Source organism: Talpa europaea (assembly GCF_964194135.1).
Source record: "Talpa europaea genome assembly, chromosome: 4".
NCBI classification, from domain to species: Eukaryota; Metazoa; Chordata; class Mammalia; order Eulipotyphla; family Talpidae; genus Talpa; species Talpa europaea.
Window position 1 is genome coordinate 45,740,054 of NC_140070.1, and position 14,106 is coordinate 45,754,159.

The 14,106-nt window shown below is 38.6% G+C and overlaps 1 protein-coding gene across 1 annotated transcript; it reads left to right on the forward strand.

Moving 5' to 3' along the window:
- Positions 1 to 694: 694 nt before the first annotated feature.
- On the forward strand, positions 695 to 13,769 carry SRPRB (SRP receptor subunit beta; the record flags this gene model as incomplete). Its single annotated transcript, XM_084231164.1, has 7 exons — positions 695 to 848; positions 1,485 to 1,579; positions 3,286 to 3,363; positions 4,476 to 4,558; positions 7,577 to 7,713; positions 8,804 to 8,858; positions 13,309 to 13,769. The coding sequence occupies 7 exons, from the start codon at positions 695 to 697 to the stop codon at positions 13,520 to 13,522; spliced, it is 816 nt and encodes a 271-aa protein (XP_084087290.1). The 3' UTR covers positions 13,523 to 13,769.
- Between the last annotated feature and the right edge of the window lie 337 nt (positions 13,770 to 14,106).

The window sequence follows — 14,106 nt, forward strand, 5'->3', positions numbered from 1 at the left end:
TCAACAGCCCCCCACTCCTCCCCATTGCTTTTCCTGGTTGATTCCTTTAATGCAGATCTTTCAGTTGTAGCCCTAGATTACAGGGTAGGGACACTGAATTGCTCACTTCCTTCCTAAAAGTGCACCCTTTCTCCTGGAAAGGCGAATTCATCCTTCCTGTCACTATCCTTCAGGAGCGTTACTCTGAGCATTTGTAAACAAATACAGTACAACTGTACAAATACAGTACAACTACTACAAGTCTGAGCCAATGTTGGACTAAGCGTCCCTTTCTGTATTCCATAGCGCCCCGTACAAGCGCTGTCACATCCTATGCCACATTCTATTCGATGAAACGTCTGTGTAATGATAAAAGAGTTTCTCACCAGACACCCCACGAAAGGAGCGACTGGAAATTCTCAGTGGAGATTTCTTGAGCCATCAGCTTTATTCACCCATCGTTCTGTCAACAATATTTGACCCATAGCTTAAAAGATGAGTGCGTCACTCGTGAAATACCTGTGGCGGCACCCTCGTTCAGTAAGAGCAGAGTGTCCCCAGGGAACTACAATTCCCACCAGGACCTTCGGGATCCCGCCTCCGAAGGAGGAAATACAGCGTAGGAACTACGACTCCCGTGATGCTCCGCTAGGGACGCCTGCGCAGAACCCAGGGCCACGTTGCTTTGTGGCGCCGGCGACCGTACGTGTCAGACATGGCTTCCTCAGACTCCCGGCGAATGGGGCATGGCGGTGGTGTCGGGGGCACTTTCCAACCCTATATAGACTCCTTGAAGCAGGAGCTACAGCAGAGGGACCCGACGTTGGTGTCCGTCGTGGTGGCGCTTCTCGTGGTGTTATTGACGCTGGGTAAGGGGGCGGCTGGTGGTCATGGTGGCTGCAGAGCAGGCGGGATCCCGGGCTTGGATTGGGCAGTGCAGACCGCGGCCTTGGGACTCAGCAGGCTCCTCATTTAGTGAGGTGGGGGCGTCTAGAGTGACCGGTTATGTCATTCTACTCTCCTGGTTGAGGCAGTAGGGACTACTCTGTTAAAGGGACTTCCTGTGAACTTCAAACTGAAGTCTTGATCCTCAGGAGCACTAGTAATTGTACCTTCGCCGGCCCTGTTATGCCTAAGCGCGGTTGCCCCTCTTTATTGCTCTCACTGCCAAGATTGACAGGGTCTTTACTCAAGTTTGAGCCTCCTGCTTGCCCCTGGGCGCTTGGGGTACAAAGTTGCTAAGACAAATTGCACTTGAGAAGTACGCAGTGGGGATAGAGGATGCAGACACAGAAAACGTTAAGAGTTGGTAGCGGCTGCCACTCAGTGGGAATCCTGAACAGCAAATTATAGTGGTCGTAGTATACAAGAAAGTTCCAGGTGAATGAGCAGAACTGCTGGTAGGCCTCTGTATTTTCCCTACCCTAACCATACATTCATATTATCGGTAAAAGTATACTATCAAGGCTTAACTTTGATTTTTTTTTTTTTCTTCTGTTCAACAGTGTTCTGGAAATTCATTCGGAGCCGAAGGAGTAGTCAAAGAGCTGTACTTCTTGTTGGCCTTTGTGACTCCGGGAAAACACTGCTTTTTGTCAGAGTAAATACTTTGATATATACCTCTCTTAAACTTGATAGGAAATTTTAGGATACCTCCATTATCCCTGTGAAGGCATGGAAAAGAAACTGAACGACAAATTCAATTAATTCTTTACTCTCATGGAGGACAAAAAGACTTAGAAAACCCATAAAGAGGAATTTCCTGACCATTTCTGTTTTTTTGCACTTATCACATACTGCCATTCAGTCCTTATTCCATTTAAGGGTTCTGTGTAACTACTTTCATGCCATGGCTAAGGAGTCAGAACAACTGAGGAGGTAGAAGAGAGGCGTTGGTATAGAGCTGCTTCTTGTATCCCCAGTGGATTGGTTCCAGGACCCAATCAAGTATGCCAAGTCCCTGATAGGAAATGGCATAGTATTGGCATATTATCTATGCTCATTTAGTAATCTAAATCATCTCTAGATTACTTTTAATACCTAATACAGCTTGAACACTATATGTCTAGTTATTATACTGTAATGTTTAGGGAATAATGACAAGGAAAAAAATGTATGTGTTCATTGCAAATGCCATCATTGTAAACCTAATTACCTAGTATTTATATTCCTTCTGTGATCAGTTGAATCTGGGGATGTTGAACCCTGGGATAAGAAGGGTCAACTGTAGGATTTGTAATTCATTATGTGTAATTCATTACATATAACTCTTCTGAAATCTTGTCAAAGAAATATTTTTAAAGGGTGATCCTTTGACATAATGGGCTACTTAAGCTTCTTTTCATTAATATTTTAAATCTATATAGTACTTTTTACTTTGGTTTCTGCTACAAAGAGTAGCAGAGGTTTTCTCATTATTCTTCCTTTTGAGATTATAAATTTTCTTACACTAAAAAAAATACAATCTCTAGTCATTTTTTTTTTTTTAAGATTTATTTACTTATACAAGCACTGGGTACAGTCAGAAGTCGGGAGGATGAGAGAATTCACCAGAGCCAGAGTGGAGAACAGAATAGGCAGACAGACGAAATACACTGCTGAGGGGAGCAGCGGGCACGGCAAGAGAGGTCTGTTGCGCCATGTGGGACCCTCGCCGGTGGCCAGGGATCGAACCGGTGCTGCAGAGGCTATGGGCAGCTTCGCAGCCCAGCACTCAACCACTGCGCTTCCAGGGGAGGCCCTCTAGTCATTTTTTGATGATAAAAAATGTCTATAGAAGGTTGTAAGTTTGCCCACTAGGAGCCTCCTTGGTGGCGCAAGGGGTTAAGACGCAACCTGTGAAGCTCACCACAGCCACTACAGCACAAATTCGATCCCAACCAGGGAGGTGATCCACATGGCGCAGCAGACCTCTCCTGACTTGCCCGCTGCTTCCCTCTGCAGTGTATTTCAGTACATCTGCCTGTTCTGTTCCCCACTCTGTCTCTGGTGAATCCTCTCACCCCCCAAAACTCTGGCCTGTACCCCAGTTCTTGTATGTATAAATAAATAAATCTTTAAAAAAAAGAATTTGCCCACTAAACTTAGTTTGAAAATAATACCTTTAGTTTGAAAAACCTCTTGTGGGGAGAGGAGACTGAAGTTTGCCTTCCATTAGATTTTTCTACAAGTAAAGGGGAAAAAATTTGGTCCTTTTCAGGTAACGAAAACAACGTACTTTAATTTGACCTTACACACGTAGGAGTGTTAGGTTTAGGTTTGTCTTTATGTTTACTCTGATTTCACCCATATCGTCTTATTTTGCAGTTGTTAACAGGCCTTTACAGAGACACTCAGACGTCCATTACAGACAGCTCCGCTGCGTACAAAGTCAACAATACCAGGGTAAGGGGGTCCTGGAATGTTCTGAGTCTAACAATTTTATTTTACTGTGGTGTGTCAGGAAGGGGCAATTCTAGCATGAATTAGTCTAAGAATGTAGGTGACATTTGTAGCTTACTTATGGGTGTAGTCTATTTGGCAAATTCTCCCCACCATCTAAGAAGCAGATTGAATTAGGCTGTCTCCTGCTTCATTGTACCTCATGCACACTAATGTTACATTGCATTTTATTAATTTTTGTTTTTACTTTTTTTCTAACTTGTCTATGAATTCTTAAGGGTGGACATTAAGCCTTTTTGAGCATCTGTGTGTTTTGAATAGGTGATACATTATATGAGAAATGATCCTTGTTTCTGATACATGTATCAGGTCCATACCTGAGAGTCTTTATCATTGAGAACTGTCATATCTGCAGTGAAACTGACCTCCAGGGTGAAGGCCTGGAGTGAATGTGGGCTCAGTGAGTTTGCTCAGTTGGGGCACAACCCCTCCATGTTTCAGTGACTGTCATGTGGATCAAGAATTGACACAAAATATTGATGGAGTTGAAACAAATAAATGGTGTAACTAGTAGACAAATATTTAAAAAATTAAACTATAGGGGAAATGTCAAAGAATGCTTTGTTATAGAGATTGGGGATTCATACACTGGAAATTTGCTGTATGATAAAGTTCTCACATTAGTTTGTAAGTATTACTGTTTTTCTTATATTTTTGCTTTTATACATGCTGATGTAATTCCCCAGCTTCAGATGGACCATACCTCTTGACTCCCTCAGGCAGGATCATGTTTCTCATGTATCCTCAGAATATTTATCAATGTTGTAATTTTACACTTACATGTAATTTAACATTGTTTTGGTCTTTGTGATTATAAGCCTTGTTAGAGTAGGAATGGTATTTATAAATATTTTTGCTCACTGTTATATCCCCAGAGCTTGGACTGATTGTAGATAACTCTCTGAACATTTGTTTGATTCATTAATTAGTGTTGTTTTTAATTATTTAATTAATTAATTGAGCACTATTCTGGTACCTGATGTTTGCTATTAAAGGTTTATGTTGTGAAATGTGAGTCAGAACTGGAACATTACTGTTACTGTTGCCATCCTTAGGGCACTAGCCTGACCTTGATTGACCTCCCTGGCCATGAGAGCTTGAGACTTCAATTCTTGGAGCGGTTTAAGGCATCAGCCAGGTAAGTAGGAAGGAAGGAAAATGGGCTTGTCTGAAATCTGTATATGGAAATTTTTTTTATTATAAACATGCCCCATGTTTGCTCTGCTGGTATTGGAGAAGCAGCCTAAGTGTCCTAGAAAGAGCGTGGTCTTTGCGGTCATCCATTTCTACACTGTAAGCCCACCTTCACTCTGACTTTATGAGGATTACATGAGAGAATGTTTAAATGCATTTCACAGAGTATTCAGAAACTGTTAACCTTCATAACCTTCATTGTTAGATTTTCATTTGCTCTGATGACACATTTAATGTGTAGAACTATTAAAATCTGAAAAAGTAATTTTAAAATTAGGTGGAATCCTAGAAGTTATTAAAATTTAACAATGCATATTTCTATTCTTAAATTACCTAAAAATGGTGCCTCAAAGGTACAGAATGATACTTTCATTTAATACTGTCCTTGTTTTAGTGACTCCTCTTTCCTAAAATTCTTGTGCTGCAGTTTAGGGTCCTTTATTCTTATTCTGTCTTTAAATTTGATAAAACCTTTAGAGAAAAACCAATAGAACGCATTTTATTGATTTTAGAAACATTTTTATATCGGTGAAATTGGAATGCTGTTTGTAGGTAATAGTGTCAGTTATACTTTAATTGGCAGTATTTTTTCTTTTTTAGTTGTACTTAAAGTAATAATGTGTCGATTAATTGATAGAATCTTAGGTTTGATAGAAAGAGATATTGGTTTGTTTATTTTTGAGGCTGTCTTGACTTTTGTTTGTTGCTTCCTTGCCCACAAGATGGTGGTGATGTGCAATCTCTAACAGTGAGATTGTTGTGTGGTTTTTAAAATAGATTTTTTTTTAAAGGCATTTTTAGCCTCACAGCAAAATAGAGCTAAAAATATGGAGATTTCCCATATACTTGTGTAGCCTCCTCTATTAACTGCATATCCCAGCAGAAACATATGCCTGTTACATCTGGATCTACACTGATATGTAATGACCCCAGAATCCACATTATTTTCATTATTATCCCTGTACCACTTTTTTAAAAAACATTGCTTGCTTACAAAGGCTTAAAATCAGTGATTTCAAATATTTTTCCTGGATCTTAAAACCTTTTTAACTTTGATGTTTCTCACATTTTCCTTTCATTTTATTTTTTTCTCCTTTTTAAGCCCCAACAATTACTAATTTCCCCCCTTCCATTCATTGATTACCTAGAATTGCCAGGTTTTGTTTGTTTGTTTTTCTTTTCCATTGCTTCTTGCCTCTTATTCTTTCCTTTTAGAATCTGTTTTTCTCTCCCTGAGAGAAAAAGCCTCTTTTAGAGGCTTTCCATAATTGGTGAACAAGTTATCAAAATTTTCATCTTTTGTTCAAATGAAACTATTTTTCATGGACCTTTGTTTTTGAATAACTGTTTTATTTGAGTGTAAAATTCTGGATGGTAATTGTTTCCACTTTTTCACATTGAATGATTACTTCTAACTGCAAACATCTGTTGTTATAGATGAGAATTCACTGATTAAATTGTCATTTCATTGCATCAAATCTGTATTTTACCCTCTGCTCAGGTATAGCTTTTCTTCTGTTGATGGGTGATTTAGCTTTATCATGCTTGGAATGCAAATGTGCTATTTCAGTTGAAAGAGTCACATCTTCAGTACTGGAAAATTTCAGTAGTATCTTTTCAGGTCGTTTTATTTCCAGATCCTCAGTTCTTTCCTCCTGGAACTCTTAACATTGCCTTACTATTTCTTTCCTTCTTGTCTCTTCTCTATCATACCTTCCACATCTTTTTTCCTTACATATAATGTGATTTTCTCATATTTCTTTTACACTTCACTATATCTTTTTCATCTGTGCATGTTTTCAACTTTTTCATTATGTTACATTTTCTTTATTCTTTACAAGTCTATTTTTTCAAGTCAGCCTGTTTGTTTATATAAGATCCTATTCTTTCATTATGGTTTCTAGTATTCTCATAAGTAATCAAGTGTTTATGGGTATGCAAAGCTCCTTTCAAAAGTTCATATTTCCTTTTGGAAACCATCCGTGTTCCTTGAGTCTGGCCCAATTTTTATATAAATTTCCTGCTTGGGGCTCTTACATAATGAGAGAGTATAGGTCATACCCTGAATCTGTGTGTGACACAGGAGGCTTGGTGTTTCACTACCTCTTGATTATTTTACCACCTAAATTGCTTTTAAGGTCTAGACTTCGCATAGGATGTTCAGTTCCAGGCTTCCCAGCGGCATGTTGTCCATTGCACATCTCCTTCGCAACTTAGCATTCAAGTCCTGGCCTGTTATCTGCTGATTTTCTGGACTGCTTTGCTTTAACTTTGATAACTCTTATTTCTGGCACGTGAGAATTCTCACTTGTGCTGTCTTATGTTGGGCCCTACCCATCTGGTCAATGTACTTCTGGTTTGATTACCTTAGATTTATCAGTCTTCCATTTATGTACCAATATCCTTTGTAAGCTAGAAATAAATACATAAACTCCATAGGTCAGTGTGCCATGCTTCTTTACTACTTGACCTGATTTTCCCCAATTTTCCTATCTCCCTGGGTACCAGCCTACCTTGAGTTCCCCAGGGCATGTTGTTCCACCCCTTTGTGCTCTGCACATACTACTTTCCAGACAGTTTGTGCCCCAATTTTGTCAGCTTAAAATTCAGCTCAAATGTTAAAACCTTATTTTAAGTCTTCTTGAACTGGTCTCATGTTAATTGCCTTCCTCTTTGTTCCTGTTACCACATGGCTCTATAGGTATGATTTCCTGGTCCTTGAGGGCAGGCATCATTTCCTGTTGTCTTTTTTAGCCACAGTCATTTGATATATAGTAAACATTTAGTAGTCCTTTGTTAAGTCAGTTTTGTATTGTGATTGTAAACGTACCTGCCTGTGAATTTGTTGTGTGCTGCATTAGGATTGAATTAGATGAAATTAAGGATATCTTTTCTTTCAATATAATGCTACCCTATTGCAGGCTCATATATACCAGTGTTTCTACCCCTTATTCTCCTTCAGGGCTGTGGTGTTTGTGGTGGATAGTGCAGCATTCCAGCGAGAGGTGAAAGATGTGGCCGAGTTTCTTTATCAAGTCCTCATTGACAGTATGAGTTTGAAGAACACACCGTCATTCTTAATTGCCTGCAATAAACAAGGTACTATCATGTTTTCTGATAATAGTAATTGAGACTTGGGGAAGATTGCTAATATGAATTAATATAGTTATCTACAGTTGTTATTGAGGATGAGGTCATTGTTTTTATATTAAAGTGTTTTAAATATTAAAATTTATTGATACTCTTGCATTTTCATTAGCCTTTTTACCAAGCTATTTTAAAGAATGACATAGTGATCACAAATTTTTCTTTGGTAGTTTTTTTTTTTTTTTAAGTCATTTTACTTTACCAGTTAAGTTCATCAGATTAGCAGTATAGTTACATCAGACACAAAATTGTGGAGGAACAGAGTAGAGTCTCTTCCTTTCAAACAAGTTTACCATCCAGTATGTTCCATCAAGGGGAGCTTGTGGAAGTTATTTTTTTCAAATTGTGATAAACATTAAAAACTTTTTAGTCACACCCAGTGAAACTAGGCTTCAGTTTCATTATCTCTAAAATAAGATAATTAGACTAGTTGGTGTCTGCAGGTCTCTTTCAGATTCAGATCTGAATCATAGAATCATTCTGTGAAAGAGCTGAAGGCATTTCTCAGAAGTGATCAGGTAATGCCTAATCAGAAGTGCAGTCTTAAGATCATAGCTGGCCTCTTTATTCTATTCATTATAAGGAAAGGAGGTAATATTTATTCAGCTTCTGCTGTGTGCCACATCAGCACTTATTTCTTGCTTATTGTGTACTTGATGCTGTAACTCAACATCTTAATATCAGCTACAAATACGCTATTGGAGTGAAGATTTTTGTTAGAATCACAAAGCTGGTAGGTTTTCTTTTTGTTACACTAACTAAACTTCTATGTGTTGATTTTAAAGGTCTGTAAAGTGTAGAAAGCTTTTGTAAGAGGGGAAGTCAGTTTTAGGGTCCTCAGCTTAATATATTTATAAGCATTGTCCTAGAAAAACCCCTACATGCAAATACAAAGTTTACTTTGCTAGTGAAGTTACTAGTGAAAAGCTCCCTTTAAAAAAAGGGAAAAGAAACTTACTGGTTTAGTAGGAATTCTTCATACATACAAGAAATCTTGAAAAAAGACCTTCTGGCTAACTTACATGTGTTTATTTCTTTATAGACATCACAATGGCAAAATCAGCAAAGTTAATTCAGCAGCAGCTTGAGAAAGAGCTGTAAGTATGAATAAGTTGTATTGGTTAATTATGTATCTTAACACCTAGGAAATGTGAATAGACTGCTTAAGGTCTTTGGATGTGTATGATTATCACAATTAGCCTGAAGATTAGTGTGAAGTATACTTGTTAAATAGTTGACAAAAGAATTAGCTGAAATAAAAAGCATTAATAGGATGATTATAAATATTTTAAAATTTTCTTGGAAAGAAGATCTCAGGTTTTTAGAGACCATAGGCTCAATTATTTTTTTACCACTATTACTAGCTCATTTATAGTAGATATGAAAGAATTTAGAAACAAAAATATTTTAAATCCTGGAAATTTTTGTTGACAGTAAGAAAAGAATATAACTTGGAAAGAATAGAAACCATTATGATATTCTGTAGCTTAATGTTTTCAACATGTTTTCTATGTTTTCATTATTTATTTATTTATTTATTTTTTTTTTAATAGAGGCATGCTTTTATTTATTTATTTATTATATTTGTTTGTTTTGTCTATACATGCACTGGGTACAGTCAGAAGCGGGAGGGTGAGAGAATTCACCAGAGCCAGAGTGGGGAGCAGAGCAGGCAGAAGGACTGAAGTACACTGCTGAGTGGAGCAGCGGGTGGCAGGAGAGGTCTGCGCACCATGTGGGATCCTCCTCCGGTGGCCGGGGAGCAGCCGGGGATCGAACCGGCGCCGCAGAGGCCGCGGGCAGCTTCGCAACCCAGCGCTCAACCGCTGCGCCACCGGGGAGGCCCTGTTTTCATTATTTAGCTGGTTTTAGCATTTAAAACTAAATTGAAATAGAAGTTTTTCAATTTTAAGGACTATAGCATGTCTTTGTGCTAGCCATTAGCTTGCTTACACAGAGGTACCATCAACATAATAAAGCAAGGTATGTTTTGGGTTTTTTTGGTAACGTGTGTTTATGGTGTTTTAAGCAAGTTATGTTTTCTTACTTCTCTTGTGTAAAAGGCTTTTTTACTAAAGAAAACTTTAGTTATGAGGAAAAACTAATGTAAAATTCTACTTTTAGCTTATTTCCCCCCACTCTGATTTACTTTTTTTTTTTTAGTTTTAATTCATTTAATAAGCACCTATAACGATCTAGTATAGACCAGGCCTCCACTCAGGACCTGGCATTTAGGAGCTGACATTCAAGCCCTGCATTCAACGACAGGAAGAAATGTGGTGCAGTTCCTGTGCTCAGGCGCTAGTGGTGTGGTCTGCTTCAGGGATTGGCAGGGTCGGCAAACAGTAGTTTTATATGTTTAAAGGACAGTTTAAGAAGGAATGTAGAAAAATATGTGACAAAGTGTCACCCATAAGCTCAAAATAATTTATGACTCTTGACAAAAGTTTTACCAACCCTGGTCTGTCATTTTACATGGTTTCTTTTTTCTTTTAATTTGAGCGTGATATATTTCATTCTGTATACTTCAACTTTTTAGTATAAATAGTATAAACTTTTCTATTTAGTATAAATAGAAAAGTTTGCCGTTCAGTCAGATTTATCAAGACACCATGCCTTCATATTGAATGTCAGAGGAAACATTTAACCTCTTTATTGAGGTACAATTGATATATAAAAAGCTGTACATGTGTAATACAGTTCAGTGCATTTGAGAATAAGTACATACCCATGAAACCAGTTCATCAAGGCCATGAGTGTATTCATTACCTCCCAAAGTTTCCTTCTGCACCTTTATTATTTGTGTGTGTGTGTGCGCGCGCGCACATGCTTGTTTGTGTTAAGAACACTTAACATAATATCTACCTTATTAGCAAGGTTTAGACAATGCAGTATAGTTAGCTATAAATACTGTGCTACATAGTAGCTCTCTAGCACTTACTTGAGTAACTGAAACTTTAATATACCCTTTGACCATCATCTCATCATCCTGCTACCACTCATAACACACCAGCCCTGATAACCACCAGTGTACTCTGTTTGTTTTTCGATTCCACATGTAAGTGAGATCATGTAGTTTTGCTGTGTCTGTTGTTTCACTTAGCATAATGTCCTCTATGATCAAGCATACTGTTACAAAATTGCAGGAGTCCTTTCAGGCCTGAATAACATTCCACCACTTGTATGTTCCACATTTTCTCTCTCCATTCATCCTTCAATGGACATTGGGTTGATTCCATATATTCTGTCTTGTGAATGATACTGCAGTGGACATGGTTGTGCAGGTATCTCTTCGAGATCCTGATTTCAGTTCCTTTGGATAAATACCCAGAAGTAAAATTGCTGGATCCTTTGGTGGGCATATAAATTATATTTATAATTTTTTGAGGACTCTTCATGCTGTTTTCCATACTGACTATACCAACTTACATTGATACTGCGTAAGATACTACCCAGCTTTTCCCTCCTGTGTCTTTCCCATGTGTCTTTTACTTTCATACTGCTGTGCTCACAGTACTTCTGACTCCTCCAGTCACCAAATATGTGAATTTTTTCCCTCTACAACAAGCAATTTTTTTTTTTAAAGAGGCATGTATTTTTATTTATTTATTTATTATTTGTTTGTTTGTTTGTTTGTTTATTTATACATGCACTGGGTACAGTCAGAAGCGCGGGAGGGTGAGAGAATTCACCAGAGCCAGAGCGGGGAGCAGAGCAGGCAGAAGGACCAAAGTACACTGCTAAGGGGAGCAGCGGGTGGCAGGAGAGGTCCGCAAGCCATGTGGGAACCTCCTCCGGTGGCCGGGGAGCAGCCAGAGATCGAACCGGCGCTGCAGAAGCTGCGGGCAGCTTCTCAACCCAGCGCTCAACCGCTGCGCCACTGGGGAGGCCCAACAACAAGCAATTCTTTGTGACACCGGTTAGGTGTCCTACAATTGTAAATCACTTCTAACACCTGGAGTATCATCATATCCCACAGATTAAGTGCTCAGCCCCACAGCACTGCTCTCTCCTTCAGATGCTAGTCACAGATAGTAGGTCTGCATGTTAACCATAACTTCTGTCCAACCTGGCTACTAATTGGAAGTTCTTAATGATCTTGGGTTTGATTAATTTGCGAAACCAGCTTCCAGCATTTGGTTACACTTAGGTTTACCAGCTTATTAATTGATGTAATAAAGGATGTACATGAATGGCTAGATGAAGAGATACACAGGGCATCTGGGAGAATTCTGGGTGCAGGAATTCTGTCCCATAGAATTGGGGTACATTACCTTCCCATTATGTGGATGTGTTCACCAGACTGGAAACTCTCTGAACCCTGTACTATTGGGACTTTTATGGGGGCTCCCTCATGTAGGCAGGGTAGACACTAAGGCTGAGTTGATAGTGGGTCAGTTTTCATCAGCTTATAGCACTAAAGTTTCAAAGTTCAAGTTGTTTTTTAGTTGTAGAATATCTTACATGTAAAGGAATATGAGTTTATCTTACATGTAAAGGGATATGTTTAAAGAACTCTAAAATGAATACTATGGACCCACCACCTTGCTTAGAAGTCCCTATGTGCTTTTCCCCCAGAGTTTTCCCCTCTGATTCCCTCAGGTAATCTCTTGAATTTTCTGTTGTTTAATAAGACATTTTTTCTGTGTGTATCTTTCTAAACAAGGTATTTTTTAGTTGGTTTTTTTTTTTTTTTTTTTTTTTTTTTTTTTTTTTTTTAGTGTGGGTTCTTCACTGATTTTTCCTGCAACCTCTTGGCATCATGATATGCTTTATTTTGTTTTTTATACGATTAAATTTTTCTTGAGATCAAAGCAATGACTGATGTGATGAGTTGCCAAATAATTGACATTATTTTAAAGCGTTTTTCTTCATATTCTTGTTTTATAATTAAAATTTACATTCAATGTGAAAAAAAAACAAACAAAAACAGATTGTCAGCATGTTTTCTTCTAGAAAGGGTAGTGGGAGTGGCAAATGAGCACTGCTTCTGCATTCCTTATTAGTTCCAGCAGGTGGCAGTAAAGTGACTTAAAACAGGAAGGTTTTGGTGGTTAAACAGGTTGAAGAATATTCATTAGGCCCAGACTGGATAGAGAATCTGGAGCTTGTGGATTACAAAGCTCTGTATACAAGTAGACTCAAAATAAATATAAATAGACTGTCTACCCACACTTAACTCCCAGGAACTTGAGTTTTTATAACATTTCTAGTGTGAATTTTTAAAATACATTTCAAAGTGGCATGATGCAGGAGACCCTGCAAGAGGGCACTGGGCTGAAGGAAGGTTGTGTGTGACCTGGGTACATTACTGACCTGCCGTCATTAGCTAGTGAGGTTGGACTCCTGTCCTTCCTCTCTGTCCAAGAGAGTGGTCTGTAAAAGCAAAGAATTTAATCAACAATCTTAATAGCACAATGAATGGTCTTTTCTGATTATTTAAAACATTGCTGAATTATTTAGAAACTACTGTTTCCTAAAGGCCTTTCATTGCTATGTAAAAATTAAACTCTTAGCTTTCTGACTCATGTTCCTTTTACCTTCCAGCAACACTTTACGAGTCACCCGTTCTGCTGCCCCCAGCACACTGGACAATTCCAGCACTGCCCCTGCTCAACTGGGAAAGAAAGGCAAAGAATTTGAATTTTCACAATTGCCCCTCAAGGTGGAGTTCCTGGAGTGTAGTGCCAAGGGCGGGAGAGGGGACACCGGCTCAGCTGACATCCAGGACTTGGAGAAATGGCTGGCTAACATCGCCTGAGGGGCAGGACCAAGGCACATGACACGATGTGGATCTGTGTGACTAACAGATTTGGAATATTTTATATATATAAAGGAATAGGTATTGCAGCCTGGAGCTGGTGAAGAAGTGGTCAAAATATTGTTACAAACATTTCTTTTTTTCTAGAAACAAATTATTGTTGAAACCAACTTGGGATTTTTTTTTTTTTCATTCAGTTCTTCCTTCTTTTACACTGGTCAGCTTGGACTTGTGTGTCTTCTTTTTGTTAAAGTGTAATGTCCCTTGAGCGTACGCAGTCAAGGTCTCTGACAACAGACACGCTGTGTAGAAAGGATGTCATGAGAATATGCTTATCGTCAGAACAGTTTTCTTAGCCTCTGTTTCTATACTTGTTTCTTTTTTCCTGGAAACAAACCTGCCTGTATTAGGAACCAGTTGATTTTCAGTTGCGCTAATGTTCCCAGGCAGTGCATCACCTAGTCCTTTGTGAATTCTCAGATTTGTGGGTACAATTACATTACAGTTTCTGGTGTCATGAAAGGTAAAAAAAACAGCAAGGCTGACTTAACAGTGGGTCTGTTCTTCATCAGCTCAGAGACTTG